Raw genomic sequence first — 20,600 nt, forward strand, 5'->3', positions numbered from 1 at the left:
GACTCTTTTGCACAAGCCTCAGGTGTCCCCTCTGGTTAATAGATGGGGTAAAGAGATGTGGACCGATTCCAAGCCATCTCCTCTTCTTACAATATTTCCTACCATTCTTGTTTGCTTTTTAGACCACATGTTGAAATTTTAACTGGTATATTATTCGCCATAGAATATGATACAGATGTAGCAATCGCTAACACACTGAAGCATTGTAATTAAGTTATCATGTGAAGACAGTCTGCGACAAAAGTGTATAGCTTTTAAAGAAACTTTTCCTTGTTAGTAAAAATTATACTCTAAAACCAAAATAAATAAAGAATTTATAAAAAAAAATTTAAAGTAAAACTATGTATTCTCTTTTCTAGCAAAGAGCTATTCACAACTTGTATTCATGTCCAAAACCGCAGGGAGTTTATGGAACCTGCAAGCAATCCAATCCATGTGCCGTATGGAAAAAGAGAAGGTCTGTATTATGTCCTCCTTAAAGGAACTACAGGAAATTATACTTAGCGGAACTTAGTCCATAAATCCTTTTTATACTGCAGAACTTCAACATATCGCATTTTACCACTTTCACTTGCGGCAGTGTGTGAGTATTTTCACCAAGTGCATTTGTCTCCTCTGATACTTGAGTGGAAAGAAAAGTGACTACAAGACAGAGTCACTGCAGTTCCATGTTAGGAAAACACTCCGTGCTGATATGTCTAGAGGGCATAATCTATAGCGCATACATAATTCGTAGCACTCTATATTACTTGATATAGTATTTTCTCCCCACTGGGACTCACAATCTAAACTCACCTATTAGTATGTTTTTTTTTCAGAGTGTAGGAGTAAACCCACACAAACATGGGGAGAACATACAAACTCCATGTAATTGTTATCCTTACAGAATTCAATAAATAATGGGATTTAAAGGAAGCCCAATTTAACATTGTTCCTTTCCATAAATAATACAATATGGTCACCTGCCTATTTAAAACTAATCAAAGCCCCCTGACATGTTTCACCAACAAATATGTCTGCGTATGGTTTTCTGACTTTTGGTTTTCAATTCCCAGTCAGTGTTATAAGGCTTATATAAAGAGTCTAAGGCATCCCACACACTTGCGTTTGCGTTTTTTGTTAACGCGATTGTCAATGGGATTTTGTAATGTTAAAAACGCAACGCAATGCACCAAAAACGCAAGTTGCATTGTTAAGGACCGTTACACATGACCTGTCACATTAACCTTTCAAGCCTTGGGTTCCAAATTAGTTCTTTCCTGGATGTATCAAGGAGGCCAAAAACTATATAATTTATAGTTATTAGTTCCCACAGATACGTAGAGTTGAGCCGCGGCAGATATACAGCTCACTCTGCTTAAGGCGTGCGTACTCTGAATCTTTATTAACTTTTCATAGCGTTTCTCAATACAGGAAAGGAATACGTCATTAGTCACGGTTTTAATCTCATTGGGTTAGAAAAAAAACAAAAAAAAAACATTACAGCATAGTGAGAGAATCTATGTGAAATGTCCTTCAAATGATTATTCCTCCCGGACGTTATCCCGTCCTCCCTTGTGAGTTTGGATGATCGCAGCGTCTTATCAGCACGATTTGCTCTTTTCCCAAAGCTCAGGACGTGGGGGAGTCTCTTCTGACAGCGACTGTACCAGGCAAATGTTCTCGGATGAATAGAAACAAATCATTAGACATTGCACCGAATCTCATGCTCTAAAGTTATTTCTGCTTGAATTATTGTTTCACTACGCACAAGCTTATTTACATCTTTTAATGCTCCATTTTGTATCTAGCGGCCATTTTGAGACAGATTCTTCCATATTATGATCCTGTACCTTCTCAGCATTGCATTGCGTTTTTAACATTAGAAAGTCTCATTGACAATTAGACAAATACGCAAACGCAAGTGTGTGGGAGTCCTCACATTGACTTGCAGGAATACTGTATTCCAATATGTAGCGATGCATAGGTATTGTTCCATCTTCCATAGTTACAGATTTCCCAGAGGAGCATGCATGGCCTTATAAGTCTTCTCACTCACCTCCTTATATGCACCTTAACAGTAACCGCGTTGGTGGTAATGTGGTGGTGACTGCGGACCTAGTAGCACGGTTGCATTTTGTTGGTTTTCGGAATGCGGCCAGGATTAAGTGGGCCGTGGCGGGGGGATGGTGTGGGGGCTCTCTTGTTGTGTCGGTAAAGGTGAAATTCTTGGACTGCCACCAGACGAACCAATGCAAAGGCATTTGCCAAGAATGTTTTCCCTGTTGGAGGAGGAGGGGGATGTTTTTGAGGCACTACGTGTCCTCTCCACGTGTCCGTGGTTATATGTACCTTAACAGTAACCGCGTTGGTGGTAATGTGGTGGTGACTGCGGACCTAGTAGCACGGTTGTATTTTGTTGGTTTTCGGAATGCGGCCAGGATTAAGTGGGCCGTGGCGGGGGGATGGTGTGGGGGCTCTCTTGTTGTGTCGGTAAAGGTGAAATTCTTGGACTGCCACCAGACGAACCAATGCAAAGGCATTTGCCAAGAATGTTTTCCCTGTTGGAGGAGGAGGGGGATGTTTTTGAGGCACTACGTGTCCTCTCCACGTGTCCGTGGTTATATGCACCTTAACAGTAACCGCGTTGGTGGTAATGTGGTGGTGACTGCGGACCTAGTAGCACGGTTGTATTTTGTTGGTTTTCGGAATGCGGCCAGGATTAAGTGGGCCGTGGCGGGGGGATGGTGTGGGGGCTCTCTTGTTGTGTCGGTAAAGGTGAAATTCTTGGACTGCCACCAGACGAACCAATGCAAAGGCATTTGCCAAGAATGTTTTCCCTGTTGGAGGAGGAGGGGGATGTTTTTGAGGCACTACGTGTCCTCTCCACGTGTCCGTGGTTATATGCACCTTAACAGCAACCGCGTTGGTGGTAATGTGGTGGTGACTGCGGACCTAGTAGCACGGTTGCATTTTGTTGGTTTTCGGAATGCGGCCAGGATTAAGTGGGCCGTGGCGGGGGGATGGTGTGGGGGCTCTCTTGTTGTGTCGGTAAAGGTGAAATTCTTGGACTGCCACCAGACGAACCAATGCAAAGGCATTTGCCAAGAATGTTTTCCCTGTTGGAGGAGGAGGGGGATGTTTTTGAGGCACTACGTGTCCTCTCCATGTGTCCGTGGTTATATGCACCTTAACAGTAACCGCGTTGGTGGTAATGTGGTGGTGACTGCGGACCTAGTAGCACGGTTGTATTTTGTTGGTTTTCGGAATGCGGCCAGGATTAAGTGGGCCGTGGCGGGGGGATGGTGTGGGGGCTCTCTTGTTGTGTCGGTAAAGGTGAAATTCTTGGACTGCCACCAGACGAACCAATGCAAAGGCATTTGCCAAGAATGTTTTCCCTGTTGGAGGAGGAGGGGGATGTTTTTGAGGCACTACGTGTCCTCTCCACGTGTCCGTGGTTATATGCACCTTAACAGTAACCGCGTTGGTGGTAATGTGGTGGTGACTGCGGACCTAGTAGCACGGTTGCATTTTGTTGGTTTTCGGAATGCGGCCAGGATTAAGTGGGCCGTGGCGGGGGGATGGTGTGGGGGCTCTCTTGTTGTGTCGGTAAAGGTGAAATTCTTGGACTGCCACCAGACGAACCAATGCAAAGGCATTTACCAAGAATGTTTTCCCTGTTGGAGGAGGAGGGGGATGTTTTTGAGGCACTACGTGTCCTCTCCACGTGTCCGTGGTTATATGCACCTTAACAGTAACCGCGTTGGTGGTAATGTGGTGGTGACTGCGGACCTAGTAGCACGGTTGTATTTTGTTGGTTTTCGGAATGCGGCCAGGATTAAGTGGGCCGTGGCGGGGGGATGGTGTGGGGGCTCTCTTGTTGTGTCGGTAAAGGTGAAATTCTTGGACTGCCACCAGACGAACCAATGCAAAGGCATTTGCCAAGAATGTTTTCCCTGTTGGAGGAGGAGGGGGATGTTTTTGAGGCACTACGTGTCCTCTCCACGTGTCCGTGGTTATATGCACCTTAACAGTAACCGCGTTGGTGGTAATGTGGTGGTGACTGCGGACCTAGTAGCACGGTTGTATTTTGTTGGTTTTCGGAATGCGGCCAGGATTAAGTGGGCCGTGGCGGGGGGATGGTGTGGGGGCTCTCTTGTTGTGTCGGTAAAGGTGAAATTCTTGGACTGCCACCAGACGAACCAATGCAAAGGCATTTGCCAAGAATGTTTTCCCTGTTGGAGGAGGAGGGGGATGTTTTTGAGGCACTACGTGTCCTCTCCACGTGTCCGTGGTTATATGCACCTTAACAGTAACCGCGTTGGTGGTAATGTGGTGGTGACTGCGGACCTAGTAGCACGGTTGCATTTTGTTGGTTTTCGGAATGTGGCCAGGATTAAGTGGGCCGTGGCGGGGGGATGGTGTGGGGGCTCTCTTGTTGTGTCGGTAAAGGTGAAATTCTTGGACTGCCACCAGACGAACCAATGCAAAGGCATTTGCCAAGAATGTTTTCCCTGTTGGAGGAGGAGGGGGATATTTTTGAGGCACTACGTGTCCTCTCCACGTGTCCGTGGTTATATGTACCTTAACAGTAACCGCGTTGGTGGTAATGTGGTGGTGACTGCGGACCTAGTAGCACGGTTGTATTTTGTTGGTTTTCGGAATGCGGCCAGGATTAAGTGGGCCGTGGCGGGGGGATGGTGTGGGGGCTCTCTTGTTGTGTCGGTAAAGGTGAAATTCTTGGACTGCCACCAGACAAACCAATGCAAAGGCATTTGCCAAGAATGTTTTCCCTGTTGGAGGAGGAGGGGGATGTTTTTGAGGCACTACGTGTCCTCTCCACGTGTCCGTGGTTATATGTACCTTAACAGTAACCGCGTTGGTGGTAATGTGGTGGTGACTGCGGACCTAGTAGCACGGTTGTATTTTGTTGGTTTTCGGAATGCGGCCAGGATTAAGTGGGCCGTGGCGGGGGGATGGTGTGGGGGCTCTCTTGTTGTGTCGGTAAAGGTGAAATTCTTGGACTGCCACCAGACGAACCAATGCAAAGGCATTTGCCAAGAATGTTTTCCCTGTTGGAGGAGGAGGGGGATGTTTTTGAGGCACTACGTGTCCTCTCCACGTGTCCGTGGTTATATGCACCTTAACAGTAACCGCGTTGGTGGTAATGTGGTGGTGACTGCGGACCTAGTAGCACGGTTGTATTTTGTTGGTTTTCGGAATGCGGCCAGGATTAAGTGGGCCGTGGCGGGGGGATGGTGTGGGGGCTCTCTTGTTGTGTCGGTAAAGGTGAAATTCTTGGACTGCCACCAGACGAACCAATGCAAAGGCATTTGCCAAGAATGTTTTCCCTGTTGGAGGAGGAGGGGGATGTTTTTGAGGCACTACGTGTCCTCTCCACGTGTCCGTGGTTATATGCACCTTAACAGTAACCGCGTTGGTGGTAATGTGGTGGTGACTGCGGACCTAGTAGCACGGTTGTATTTTGTTGGTTTTCGGAATGCGGCCAGGATTAAGTGGGCCGTGGCGGGGGGATGGTGTGGGGGCTCTCTTGTTGTGTCGGTAAAGGTGAAATTCTTGGACTGCCACCAGACGAACCAATGCAAAGGCATTTGCCAAGAATGTTTTCCCTGTTGGAGGAGGAGGGGGATGTTTTTGAGGCACTACGTGTCCTCTCCACGTGTCCGTGGTTATATGCACCTTAACAGTAACCGCGTTGGTGGTAATGTGGTGGTGACTGCGGACCTAGTAGCACGGTTGCATTTTGTTGGTTTTCGGAATGCGGCCAGGATTAAGTGGGCCGTGGCGGGGGGATGGTGTGGGGGCTCTCTTGTTGTGTCGGTAAAGGTGAAATTCTTGGACTGCCACCAGACGAACCAATGCAAAGGCATTTGCCAAGAATGTTTTCCCTGTTGGAGGAGGAGGGGGATGTTTTTGAGGCACTACGTGTCCTCTCCACGTGTCCGTGGTTATATGCACCTTAACAGTAACCGCGTTGGTGGTAATGTGGTGGTGACTGCGGACCTAGTAGCACGGTTGTATTTTGTTGGTTTTCGGAATGCGGCCAGGATTAAGTGGGCCGTGGCGGGGGGATGGTGTGGGGGCTCTCTTGTTGTGTCGGTAAAGGTGAAATTCTTAGACTGCCACCAGACGAACCAATGCAAAGGCATTTGCTAAGAATGTTTTCCCTGTTGGAGGAGGAGGGGGATGTTTTTGAGGCACTACGTGTCCTCTCCACGTGTCCGTGGTTATATGCACCTTAACAGTAACCGCGTTGGTGGTAATGTGGTGGTGACTGCGGACCTAGTAGCACGGTTGCATTTTGTTGGTTTTTGGAATGCGGCCAGGATTAAGTGGGCCGTGGCGGGGGGATGGTGTGGGGGCTCTCTTGTTGTGTCGGTAAAGGTGAAATTCTTGGACTGCCACCAGACGAACCAATGCAAAGGCATTTGCCAAGAATGTTTTCCCTGTTGGAGGAGGAGGGGGATGTTTTTGAGGCACTACGTGTCCTCTCCACGTGTCCGTGGTTATATGCACCTTAATAGTAACCGCGTTGGTGGTAATGTGGTGGTGACTGCGGACCTAGTAGCATGGTTGTATTTTGTTGGTTTTCGGAATGCGGCCAGGATTAAGTGGGCCGTGGCGGGGGGATGGTGTGGGGGCTCTCTTGTTGTGTCGGTAAAGGTGAAATTCTTGGACTGCCACCAGACAAACCAATGCAAAGGCATTTGCCAAGAATGTTTTCCCTGTTGGAGGAGGAGGGGGATGTTTTTGAGGCACTACGTGTCCTCTCCACGTGTCCGTGGTTATATGCACCTTAACAGTAACCGCGTTGGTGGGAAATGGCCTCGCCGCCCTCATGTCTTTGGGAAGCCTCTGTTTCCACACCCCAGAGACATACCATTAGCAGCGGTATAGGCAGAGCCCAGAATTCGTAACATTTCAGCCGTAGCATTAGGACAGGCCCCACTAACATATCACTAGCAGCATTATAGGAGGAGCGCAGTCTTCGTTCCATGTCAGCAATAGTAGCACTCAAGACAGGCCCCAGTAACAATTCCGAAGCAGCAGTATAGCGGGAGCGCAGTCTTCGTTCCATGTCAGCAATAGTAGCACTCAAGACAGGCCCCAGTAACAATTCCGAAGCAGCAGTATAGCGGGAGCGCAGTCTTCGTTCCATGTCAGCAATAGTAGCACTCAAGACAGGCCCCAGTAACAATTCCGAAGCAGCAGTATAGCGGGAGCGCAGTCTTCGTTCCATGTCAGCAATAGTAGCACTCAAGACAGGCCCCAGTAACAATTCTGAAGCAGCAGTATAGTGGGAGCGCAGTCTTAGTTCCATTTCAGTAGCCTTAGTATAGCCAAGGCCCAAGTTACATTTATGTAGCTAAAGTGTAGGCCAACCCCACACACCTTTCTGTACCATGAGTGCAGGCGAAGAACATACAAATTGCTATGATTACACTGTAGGTGAGGGCCCCAAAAAATTGGTGTACCAACAGTACTAATGTACCTCAGTAAAAATTGGCCATGCCCAACCAAGATGGCAGGTGAATCGCTTTGGTTAATGTGGCTTAAGTGGTAACTAGGCCTGGAGGCAGCCCAGTGTAACGAAAAATTGGTTCAAGTTAAAGTTCCAACGCTTTTAAGCGCATTGAAACTTATAAAAATTGTTCAGAAAAATTATTTGAGTGAGCCTTGTGGCCCTAAGAAAAATTGCCCGTTCAGCGTGATTACGTGAGGTTTTTTAAGAGGAGGAGCAGGAGGAGGAGGAGGAATATTAGACACAGATTGATGAAGCAGAAATGTCCCCGTTTTGGATGGTGAGAGAGAACGTAGCTTCCATCCGCGGGTGCAGCCTACGTATTGCTTACGTATCGCTGCTGTCCGCTGGTGGAGAACAGAAGTCTGGGGAAATCCAGCCTTTGTTCATCTTGATGAGTGTTAGCCTGTCGGCACTGTCGGTTGACAAGCGGCTACGCTTATCTGTGATGATTCCCCCAGCCGCACTAAACACCCTCTCCGACAAGACGCTAGCCGCAGGACAAGCAAGCACCTCCAGGGCATACAGCGCTAGTTCAGGCCACGTGTCCAGCTTCGACACCCAGTAGTTGTAGGGGGCAGAGGCGTCACCGAGGATGGTCGTGCGATCGGCTACGTACTCCCTCACCATCCTTTTACAGTGCTCCCGCCGACTCAGCCTTGACTGGGGAGCGGTGACACAGTTTTGGCGGGGAGCCATAAAGCTGGCCAGGCCCTTAAAGACTGTTGCACTGCCTGGGATGTACATGCTGCTCGATCTCCGCACCTCCCCTGCTACCTTGCCCTCGGTACTGCGCCTTCTGCCACTAGCGCTGTCGGCTGGGAATTTTACCATCAGCTTGTCCGCAAGGGTCCTGTGGTATAGCAACACTCTCGAACCCCTTTCCTCTTCGGGAATGAGAGTGGGCAGGTTGTCCTTATAGCGTGGGTCGAGCAGTGTGTACACCCAGTAATCCGTCGTGGCCAGAATGCGTGCAACGCGAGGGTCACGAGAAAGGCATCCTAACATGAAGTCAGCCATGTGTGCCAGGGTACCTGTACGCAACACATGGCTGTCTTCACTAGGAAGATCACTGCCAGGATCCTCCTCCTCCTCCTTCTCCTCAGGCCATACACGCTGAAAGGATGACAAGCAATCAGCCGGTGTACCGTCAGCAGCGGCCCAAGCTGTCTCTTCCCCCTCCTCCTCATCCTCCTCATGCTCCTCCTCCTGTACGCGCTGAGAAATAGACAGGAGGGTGCCCTGACTATCCAGCGGCATACTGTCTTCCACCACCCCCGTTTCCGAGCGCAAAGCAGCTGCCTTTATGGTTTGCAGGGAATTTCTCAAGATGCATAGCAGAGGAATGGTGACGCTAATGATTGTAGCATCGCCGCTCACCACCTGGGTAGACTCCTCAAAATTACCAAGGACATGGCAGATGTCTGCCAACCAGGCCCACTCTTCTGAAAGGAATTGAGGAGGCTGACTCCCACTGCGCCGCCCATGTTGGAGTTGGTATTCGACTATAGCTCTACGCTGTTCATAGAGCCTGGCCAACATGTGGAGCGTAGAGTTCCACCGTGTGGGCACGTCGCACAGCAGTCGGTGCACTGGCAGCTTAAAGTGATGTTGCAGGGTGCGCAGGGTGGCAGCGTCCGTGTGGGACTTGCGGAAATGTGCGCAGAGCCGGCGCGCCTTTACGAGCAGGTCTGACAAGCGTGGGTAGCTTTTCAGAAAGCGCTGAACCACCAAATTAAAGACGTGGGCCAGGCATGGCATGTGCGTGAGGCTGCCGAGCTGCAGAGCCGCCACCAGGTTACGGCCGTTGTCACACACGACCATGCCCGGTTGGAGGCTCAGCGGCGCAAGCCAGCGGTCGGTCTGCTGTGTCAGACCCTGCAGCAGTTCGTGGGCCGTGTGCCTCTTATCGCCTAAGCTGAGTAGTTTCAGCACGGCCTGCTGACGCTTGCCCACCGCTGTGCTGCCACACCGCGCGACACCGACTGCTGGCGACATGCTGCTGCTAACACATCTTGATTGCGAGACAGAGGAGGAGGAGGAGGAGGAGGGTGCTTTAGTGGAGGAAGCATACACCTCCGCAGATACCACCACCGAGCTGGGGCCCGCAATTCTGGGGGTGGGTAGGACGTGAGCGGTCCCAGGCTCTGACTCTGTCCCAGCCTCCACTAAATTCACCCAATGTGCCGTCAGGGAGATGTAGTGGCCCTGCCCGCCTGTGCTTGTCCACGTGTCCGTTGTTAAGTGGACCGTGGCAGTAACCGCGTTGGTGAGGGCGCGTACAATGTTGCGGGAGACGTGGTCGTGCAGGGCTGGGACGGCACATCGGGAAAAGTAGTGGCGACTGGGAACTGAGTAGCGCGGGGCCGCCGCCTCCATGATACTTTTGAAGGACTCCGTTTCCACAACCCTATACGGCAGCATCTCAAGGCTGATGAATTTTGCTATGCGGACGGTTAACGTTTGAGCATGCGGGTGCGTGGCGGCGTACTTGCGCTTGCGCTCCAACAGTTGCGCAAGCGACGGCTGGACGGTGCGCTGAACTACACTGCTGGATGGGGCCGAGGACAGCGGAGATGAGGGTGTGGGTGCAGGCCATGAGGCGGTAGTGCCTGTGTCCTGAGAGGGGGGTTGCATCTCAGTGGCAGGTTGTGGCACAGGGGGAGAGGCAGGGGTGCAAACCGGAGGCGCTGAACGGCCTTCGTCCCACCTTGTGGGGTGCTTGGCCATCATATGTCTGCGCATGGTGGTGGTGGTGAGGCTGTTGGTGTTGGCTCCCCGGCTGAGCTTTGCGCGACAAAGGTTGCACACCACTGTTCGTCGGTCGTCAGGCGTCTCTGTGAAAAACTGCCAGACCTTAGAGCACCTCGGCCTCTGCAGGGTGGCATGGCGCGAGGGTGCGCTTTGGGAAACAGTTGGTGGATTATTCGGTCTGGCCCTGCCTCTACCCCTGGCCACCGCACTGCCTCTTGCAACCTGCCCTGCTGCTGCCCGTGCCTCCCCCTCTGAAGACCTGTCCTGTGTAGGCGTTGCACACCAGGTGGGGTCAGTCACCTCATCGTCCTGCTGCTCTTCCTCCGAATCCTCTGTGCGCTGCTCCCTTGGACTTACTGCCCTTACTACTACCTCACTGCAAGACAACTGTGTCTGATCGTCATCGTCCTCCTCACCCACAGAAAGTTGTTGAGACAGTTGGCGGAAGTCCCCAGCCTCTTCCCCCGGACCCCGGGAACTTTCGAATGGTTGGGCATCAGTGACGATAAACTCCTCTGGTGGGAGAGGAACCGCTGCTGCCCAATCTAAGCAGGGGCCCGAGAACAGTTCCTGGGAGTGTTCCCGCTCCTGAGCAGGTGTCATTGTAGTGGAGTGAGGAGGCTGGGAGGAAGGAGGAGCAGCAGACAGAGGATTCGGATTTGCAGCAGTGGACGGCGCAGAACTGCGGGTTGACGATAGGTTGCTCGAAGCACTTTCTGCCATCCAGGACAGGACCTGCTCATACTGCTCATTTTCTAATAACCGTCTCCCGCGTGGACCCATTAATTGGGCGATGAATGTGGGGACGCCAGAAACGTGCCTCTCTCCTAATCGCGCAGCAGTCGGCTGCGACACACCTGGATCAGGAGCTCGGCCTGTGCCCACACCCTGACTTGGCCCTCCGCGTCCTCAGCCGCGTCCACGTCCTCTAGGCCTACCCCTACCCCTCAGCATGCTGTATTACCAGTGATTTGATTTCACAGGCAGGAAATAAATTGGCGCAAGACTGCAGGCCAAATATAATTTTTTCCCTTTTTTGAAAACGAAAGGCCCCACTGCCTCTAGTGAATGAATAATCTAAGTTTAATAACTGTGCTGTGGCCCTGCTAATGTGTCACAGAACGTGAGGGTAGCAGAGTTATTATAACTCTGGCAGAGCAGGTATTTTTTTCCCAATTAAGGAAAGCAAATGGCGAAGCCAGCAGTAAAACGTAGCTGGGTGCGTCTGGTTTTTAAACGTTGCACACGCAGCCGACACGTACACACAGCCCTTAGGACGGACAGAGGCAGGACAAATAGATTTTTTTTCAGTTTTTTTCCACCAAAAGGCAGCACTGCGTATATTCAATGAACATGAGAAGTTTAATAACTGTGCTGTGGCCCTGCTAATGTGGCACAGAACTTGAGGGTAGCAGAGTTATTATAACTCTGGCAGAGCAGGTATTTTTTTCCCAATTAAGGAAAGCAAATGGCGAAGCCAGGAGTAAAACGTAGCTGGGTGCGTCTGATTTTTAAACGTTGCACACGCAGCCGACACGTGTCCACCGCCCTTAGGACGGACAGAGGCAGGACAAATAGATTTTTTTCCAGTTTTTTTCCACCAAAAGGCAGCACTGCGTATATTCAATGAACATGAGAAGTTTAATAACTGTGCTGTGGCCCTGCTAATGTGGCACAGAACTTGAGGGTAGCAGAGTTATTATAACTCTGGCAGAGCAGGTATTTTTTTCCCAATTAAGGAAAGCAAATGGCGAAGCCAGGAGTAAAACGTAGCTGAGTGCGTCTGATTTTTAAACGTTGCACACGCAGCCGACACGTGTCCACCGCCCTTAGGACGGACAGAGGCAGGACAAATAGAATTTTTTTCAGTTTTTTTCCACCAAAAGGCAGCACTGCGTATATTCAATGAACATGAGAAGTTTAATAACTGTGCTGTGGCCCTGCTAATGTGGCACAGAACTTGAGGGTAGCAGAGTTATTATAACTCTGGCAGAGCAGGTATTTTTTTTCCCAATTAAGGAAAGCAAATGGCGAAGCCAGCAGTAAAACGTAGCTGGGTGCGTCTGATTTTTAAACGTTGCACACGCAGCCGACACGTGTCCACAGCCCTTAGGACGGACAGAGGCAGGTCAAATAGAATTTTTTTCACTTGTTTTACAAGCAAAAGGCCGCACTGCGTATATTCAATGAATAATAACTGTGTTGTGGCCCTGCCTACACAATTCTTTCCCTGCAGTATCAATGGAGGGTGCAATGCTCTGCAGAGGCGATTTTGAGAAGAAAAAAAATATGCAGCACAGCTAACAGCAGCCAGCACAGTACTGCACACGGTTAAATATGGCCCTAGAAAGGACCGTTGAGGTTCTTGAAGGCTACACTCACTCCTAACACTCTCCCTGCCCATGCAACACTTCTGTCCCTAATGCCGGGTGCAACGCTCTGCAGAGGCGATTTTGAGGGAAAAAAAAATTGCCACTGCTAACAGCAGCCAACACACAGCTATCAGTGGCCCTAATAAGGACCTTTGGGGGTCTTGAAGCCTACACTAACTACCAATTCTTTCCCTACAGCAGCTCCGGTACAAACAGCACTGTCCCTCATCTAACTCACAAGGCATGTGAGGCGAGCCGCGGGAGGGGCCGACTTTTATATTAGGCGGACACCTGATCTCGCCAGCCACTCACAGCAGGGGGGTGGTATAGGGCTGGAACAACACAGGGGGAAGTTGTAATGCCTTCCCTGTCTTTCAATTGGCCAGAAAAGCGCGCTAACGTCTCAGGGAAGGAAGTGAAAGTAACCCGAACACCGCATGGTGTTCGTTACGAATAACGAACATCCCGAACACCCTAATATCCGCACGGATATCAAGTTCGGACGAACACGTTCGCTCATCTCTAGGCAGGACCTATCTTCCTGCTTTTTTTCAAACTCCTGCTCTATGGCACTGAGGTTGAGTAGCTGGAAAAGGGGGGCAAAAAAACATACATGCGCAACTACGCTCGATGCTACGGCATCTGAAACTACCCTAACAATGTGTCTCTCTCTCTATTTTCTCTGCAGATCCGTTCACATCCCACTTTCTCAGAGCTGTGTGAACGCAATAACAACAAGGAGTGCTGTCCCAGCTGGTCTCTTGGAAACTACATATCTGTATTATACAACCGTTCTTCTTGCCTGGAAATCACACAGAGCGACATTTCCCACACGTTGGTTCTTCTGCGTTCTTGTGCACCAGATTACCATAGAGGAGCCCTAACCCCTTCCTGCATAGGTTCACGTACAGAGAGGGAAAAACATTCCCAGTGTGTCAAAGTGCCTGAAAGGTGCAGGAGATCCAGCGCAGTTTATCAGCTACTCCATTATCTAGTTGACAGGGACTTTCTAAGCCCCCAAACCACAGATTATCAGGTCCCATCTCTGAAATACAGCTTGTTGTTTCTACCAGCCAAAAAGGGTTCATCAATGATGGGCATTTATGCGGACAACTTAGAGTCTTGGGATCTCCTTGATAATTTCACAGCAATCACTGGAATGGACTTGGGGCTAAAGCAGAAACTTTTCCAACACTACCTTGTTTTGGATACTGTGTATCCCATCCTGGCAATATTGGCTATTTTTCTAAGTATGTCTTTTTACCTGCATTCCTTTTTTATCACGTTTATGGTCCTAATGTCAGTTGTTGGATCACTGATGATTTCCTTCTTTTTGTACAAACTGATCTTTAGAATGGCTTTTTTTCCCTTTGTTAATCTGATTGCAGTTATCATCCTCAGTAGTATTTGTGCTAATCATACTTTTGTCTTCTTTGACTTGTGGAATCTCAGCAAAATACAACACTCGGCAGCTGGCATCCTACAATGGGTAAAACAAACTATGCACCATTTTATATACCTTATGTTAGTATCTTGTTTGACCGCTGGAGCTGCTTTCTATGCCAGTTACCTGAGTAGCATTACCTCAATTCGTTGCTTTTCCATTTACATGGGAACATCTATACTAGTCAACATGACCTTCATGATTACATGGCTGCCCGCCACAATGGTCCTTTATGAGAGATATATTAATGTCAACTGCACTTACAAATCTGAAGATTACTGGAACAGCAATGGTCGTAAAAGAATTTTTCTTAATTTTTACCAAAAACTTAAGAGTATTCACAGCACCTTGTCTGAAACATCAAAACTACTTTTCGAGAAGCTCCTTCCATGCGGAGTGATAAAGTTCCGGTACATCTGGATTTGCTGGTTTGCTGCACTGGCAGCAGGGGGTGCATATATTGCTTGTGTGAACCCAAAATTAAAGCTGCCATCTTCAGACATATCTTCAGTCCAGATGTTTCGGCTAAGCCATCCATTTGAGAGATACGATGCTGAATACTGCCACCAGTTCATGTTTGAACGTCAAGAACACGGAGAAGGTCAACGTATGCCAATTACACTTATTTGGGGTATTATGCCTATGGCTAATGGAGACCATCCTATTCCAGAAATGAATGGGACTCTCATCAGGGATACTACTTTTAGCATCCACAGTGCTGAGGATCAGAGTTGGCTTATGGAGCTTTGTAAAAAGGTGAAAAACCAAAGTTTTTACTTTTATGATCAGGATAAAAAGCCAAACATTTGCTTCATGGAAGATTTCCACAGGTGGATGAAAAATCGTCAGTGTTCACAAAGTGACCAAAATCATAATCTATGCTGTAACCAATTTTCATTTCCTTTATCAAGCGATTTACTTCTGCACTGCATAAAAATGATGGTCACAGAACAAGGAGGGAGTGGTCCCAAGGCCTATGATTTTGGACCCAGGTTTGATGCTGAAGGTAACCTGACCGCGTTGGTTCTGGAATTCCAGACAACATATCACTACAGCTTCAATTATAGCAAAACCAAAAAATTCTACAATACATTAAACCAATGGCTCATGAATGAGTTAAAGAACGCTCCTCGAGGGCTTCAAAATGGATGGTTTACCAGCAACCTTTCTCTGTTTAACCTTCAGAATACGCTGAGTACTGAGATCATGATGATAACAGGCTTTGGCATAGCGATTTCATTTGTAGTTCTACTGCTAACTACATGGAATGTTTTACTCAGTTTATTTTCAGTTGCTGCAATAGGAGGCTCGGTTCTGGTCACTGTTGGTCTCTTAGTTCTTTTGGAGTGGCAATTAAATGTAGTCGAATCTCTATTTGTTTCAGCAGCTGTTGGTCTATCTGTTGACTTTACGGTAAATTATTGCATTTCTTATCATTTGTGTCCGCATTCTGACCGCCTCAGCCGTGTGGCATTCTCTTTAAAGCAAATGAGCTGTGCCACAGCAATGGGAGCCTCAACTATGTTTTCTGCTGGGGTAATAATGTTGCCAGCAACAGTGTTAGCATATAGGAAACTGGGAATATTTATAATGATGATTAAATGCATTAGCTGTGGCTTTGCCACCTTCTTTTTCCAATCGCTTTGCTGTTTCTTTGGCCCAGACAAGAACTGTGGGCAAATACTGTGGCCTTGTACCAATGTCTTAAAAGACTCCCCTAATGACCCTAGGCTAAATGGCACCTTTGCTTGTGGTGGGAATGAGAAACAGAGCAGGCTGAGGAAACTTCAAGAATCAAACATAGAAAATGAACAATATGAGCTTCAGCCTTTAGCCAGGAACCTAAGTGATAGTTTTGACAACAGTACTACAACTAGTAAACTCTCCAAACGTCCATCAATTCTATCTGAAGATATGCAATTAGCAGAGAATAAGTGCCATATAATAGTATCTCAGCACATTCAAAATGAAAAAGCTCAAGATTTCCAGGATAATACAATAGGACAGAAAGGTTTCAATCAATGCCCTGCTTTGCAAACCTCTTCTCCTTACAGACAAAGTAGCTTTGAAGATAAGACAAAAAAGTCAGAACAATCTTGCAGTCAATGCATTTACCAGAGGATGAACAGCAAGACCTGGAATGGATCTGTGGTAGATCATGTCCATGTACATAACACAAATTTTCAAAAGCAATCTAGTACCTTGGAAAGCCCTAAAAGCATCAGTCATGTGCATTATTCCCCAGAAAGAAATGCCGATATGTTTGAATATTCCCAGTGCCTCTGTTCAATGGGTAGCTCTTTTGATGCCCTGGACTCAAATGAAACTTGTCTTAGTGATTTCGACCAGAGTTCTAAACTGGCTGACTCAACAAGCTGCTCCCCTGATTTTCTTGATGTCCCTGATTCCCCCTGTCATAATGAAAGGGGAAATTTGAATGGAAAGAGAGAAACATTAAGACTGGCTTTAAGGGAAACCGTGTTTGATTCCTCTACGTCGTCAAAACAGACTAATATGTTATGGAAAGTTCAGTCAAACCAAGATAGTGACCCCCCAGTTGTTTTACCTAACAGCAAACCAGATATGCCTGATGTTTGGATTAAGAGGACTAATCAGCATAGTTCTGGCTGTGTTAGTTGAAACGTTTATGTACTATTTAGAAAAGGAATTTAAAGTGTTTCTAATTGTCCAATGTCCTGTGGGTGTACTGGTAAGGAGAGACACTTGTGTTACCTACATAATGGCATCTCTTCTCTTGATCTTTTGGAATTGTTTTTACTTACTGACGTCATTTTGTGGTCCTTTACCTTCAAAAACTAAAATATTAGTGAAATAAAGGCCAAAAATTGTTATAGTGGACCACAGTGGGCACTAATAACAATGTCAAAAGAATAGAGGGTGCAGGTGAAGCCGTGTACCAAAAGTGAAGAGGATGGAAGAGGTACAATAAGTGGCTCCTAGTGGATCTTACAAAGTTGAGTGTGGTTCAAAAGGAATATCAAGTTAGGGACCTACGTTCTAGACAACTAGAAAACAATATCACAATAGGATTCCCTAGGATCAGACAAGGGCATTTATAAAGACTAGCTCTATGTCATTATAGACACAACAGCTGATTCCTGATGTACTGTGTGGGTGTTTTATGTTTGGACAGATGATTTACCGATTTACAAAGTTTCCTAATATCCCGAAGACTGAAACACATTTTAGATGACATTTCTGAGTATTTCTTTTATACTTTTGTGGAAAACCACTATTTGTTCTAGTATTTATGATGCACTGTATATATTTATTGTGGTTTGCAAATTGCTGGCCAGGCAGTTGAAACTTTTACAAATGATTTAGTTACAAGACAAGCCATAATAGAAAATGTTAATGAACATATGAAGACTGCTGCAGTCAGCCAAATGCATATTGAATACAGAGGCCAGGTACATGCATGATCACTTCTCAATTCAAACTCCTGCTCACTGTGGTGTTGCAGTGAGGAAAAATGAGCAGTTCAGTCATGGGAGTAACTTGAAGCTTCTGGGCCCTAATGCAAAATCTATAACAGGGACCCCAATTATAATGCTTTATTCATAGTACTGGGCTCCCTATATGGAGAAGAAAGGCCTTATGGGTCACCTAATGCTCCTGGGCCCGATTGCAACCGCATCCTCTGCATCCCCTATAGTTATGCCCATGAGTTCAGTACCTCTATTCTGTTCCCAGCGATGGGTTCCTCAACAATCAAACACTTATCCATTATGTTGTGGATTAGTGATACAAGTATATTGTGGGAAAACCCCTTTAACTTTTCTTGTGTAAGCAGTAATGCCAATATAACATGTTAGAACATAACATGTAACACATAACATATAACATGTATTTTTATTGAGAGTATCGACCAGTACCAACATGCTTGATTTTCTTTTCCCCACGTCTATCATTAGGTGGTGTCCCAGGCAAAGTCAGTTAGTTGGGTTGATATCTAACTAATATGTTCAGCCAGTTGAATGGTAGCTCGGGACATGCAACCATTGTCTGGTATTAGCACGACTGGAGTTTGCAGAGTACATGTGTCTCTCTACTAAATTCTATTATAAATGTATTACTTCAAGATAGCTTTTCTGTAGGTGCACTAAGAAATGTAAAAGGCGTATTCTGATTGTGAAGCAAATTTTCAGGCATGTCTGGCAATGCTCTGGTCTCCCTTTCCTTTATGGAATAAGCATGTGCATCAGTCTCAGCATGCATATTTATGGAGAGATCAGCAAAGATCTCTGTCAGCCAAAATTAGTATATAGCCAACAAGTAACGGGGAGGTAAATTGTAATAGCAATGGGGGCGCCATTCGGAGCTTCCGTCATTGATTTCCATGAGAATATGCAGCGCTAGTTCCTCTTTGAAAATGCTGGAGTGTATAACAGTGCTAAGCAGAAACGAATATATTCAATGGGCTCCGTCCAATACAGTTTAGGTCCGGCATGTGCTGGATCTGACACATTTACCATTGTTTGGTTCCTAGGATAGAACCAAGCAGGGAACTGTCAAACATCAGTGTTAATGAGGCCCTACACGTATAGTACAGCTGATATAATTGTTTTTACCAATAACAGCAGCCCGTCCAGAGAGTTAGATGATTGGGTAAACCACTTTACTGTATTGTGATTTCTACATCAAAACTAACATAGTATGTGCCTTATGAAAGGGCAAATTTCAACACTCAGAAGGTTGCATTCTACCACAGAAGACCACTTTAAAAGAGTACCTGCAGTTTTTTTTTAATGTACACAACAGGTGATTCTAAGTATTTTTGCTATAGGTTCCATCAGCCTATTCTGTACATTTAAAAAAAAACCTCTTCTGCTATGTAGCTGAGAAAAGATGTGGCTGAGAAATCCATCTCTACCTAGCTGTATAACAGTAAAGGGCGCTGCATCCAGCTGCGTCTGCAGTGTTCTCTACAGAACAGCAGCAGACACCACTGTACTGTTGTGTATAACAGTGTATGAAGGGTCTCTATTAGATTTACCTTATTTTTAATAACCCTCTGCCCCCACTCTGTCTCACCACCCCTCATGTTGTACTGCTCTCCCTGCTCATATGCAGCCGCTGTCCCCCCGGCGCTGGGAAGGGAAGCCATTCTATTCTACAGATGGCATCTCCTTTCACTCCCCACTGGACCCAATGTACGAGCAGGGGCTCAGTGCATTGTGTATGTTGGATATGCATTTCTTTCTCCTAATTACCCCCTTTAGTCATTCACTAAAGCCAAAGTGTGATATAATATATTTTCCTGCATCACTAGGGGAAGTTTAGGAGCTTATTGAATATGGATTTATCACAGAGTTAATATGATTACCAGTTAATGGTGCTGTAGAAATATGTATACAGTAAGCTCCCCCTAATGGTAGCTGCAGGCAGCCAGAGTTCTTTTTTTCACTCTGTGGGGAAAAAAATCACTTAGAACAGTGTTTTGTATGTCAGGCTAAGTAAAGAGTGCCCTGAAGTGGTGTGCTAAGTTTATAAAGTGGTGTAAGCCTTTTACTAACGTTGCCGCATGTCTGGCCAATCTGATGTGCCAGAGTGAAATCTATGCTGGCTATGAGCGGAAAATTTATACCAATTCTGGGTGTAAATTCTAATAAATTTGACAAGTTCCTGAAGCCCTGCCTATTTTTTATTTTTAAGTGGTGAGCGGGGTGCAAAAATGGCCCAAAAGTCCCAAATTCTGTCACAAATATGGAATGCATTAAGATTTATGACTCTGATATGCCATTAAACTGGCATAAACACCTTAATGAATTCCCGTCTATGACTTAGGGAAAAGAAGTAGTGGGATTTGAGCCCTGTACCAAAAACAGATTTCTGACTTCTGTAACGACATACTACACCTTTATTGGAGCTATTTTGTGATGTCATTTCCAGTAATACAGGTTTACTAGAAGCAAGTGCAGTTTAGAGCAGCATATTCTTTGGGACCAACAAGTTATTCATTTAGAGCACTGGGACAATGTAATTTATGATCTATACAAGACAATATTTCAGCATAAAACATATTACAAATCTCAAACATATTTTTGTATGCACAATTTTCCTCAGTGTTTTTAAGGACTTTAATTATTTTTTCAGTACAGCTCTTTATCATTACCAGTTCTATATTTCTGGGATTTTTTTCTCCTGTTTCCATTTTCTTAAATTATACAACGTTATACAAACTATAAAAAGAAAAGTATTTGGCATATATCAAAGCTTGACTACTACATATGACTCCATGTAAGGTATTTTAGTCATTTATTTGATAGTATTTGTGTAAACAATCATAAAAAGGGAATATTGTGATACATTGCTTTCTTAGAAGATGGGAGCATTTATGTAAAAGTAAAAAGAAATGACAAAGTTTTTAAGGTCAGTAAATAATTTATTTGTGCATTTCAATTGAGTCTATGTAAACTTGTGCTACATTTCTATGGTATCTCTACTTATATATGTAATGTTCTTTAGAATATTTGATATAATTCTG

General features: G+C 46.4%; 1 protein-coding gene across 1 annotated transcript in view; it reads left to right on the forward strand.

The window, feature by feature from the left end:
- DISP2 (dispatched RND transporter family member 2) overlaps positions 1-20,399 on the forward strand; it is a 99,495-nt gene extending 79,096 nt beyond the window's left edge. Inside the window, exons 7-8 of the mRNA XM_066588831.1 lie at positions 360-457; positions 13,337-20,399. Of these exons, the coding sequence (XP_066444928.1) occupies positions 360-457; positions 13,337-16,732 (3,494 nt within the window). The 3' untranslated portion in view covers positions 16,733-20,399. The remainder of the gene's footprint in view (positions 1-359; positions 458-13,336) is intronic.
- The last annotated feature ends 201 nt before the right edge of the window (positions 20,400-20,600 follow it).

This window comes from Eleutherodactylus coqui, unplaced genomic scaffold (genome assembly GCF_035609145.1).
Source record: "Eleutherodactylus coqui strain aEleCoq1 unplaced genomic scaffold, aEleCoq1.hap1 HAP1_SCAFFOLD_33, whole genome shotgun sequence".
In the NCBI taxonomy this organism is placed as follows: domain Eukaryota; kingdom Metazoa; phylum Chordata; class Amphibia; order Anura; family Eleutherodactylidae; genus Eleutherodactylus; species Eleutherodactylus coqui.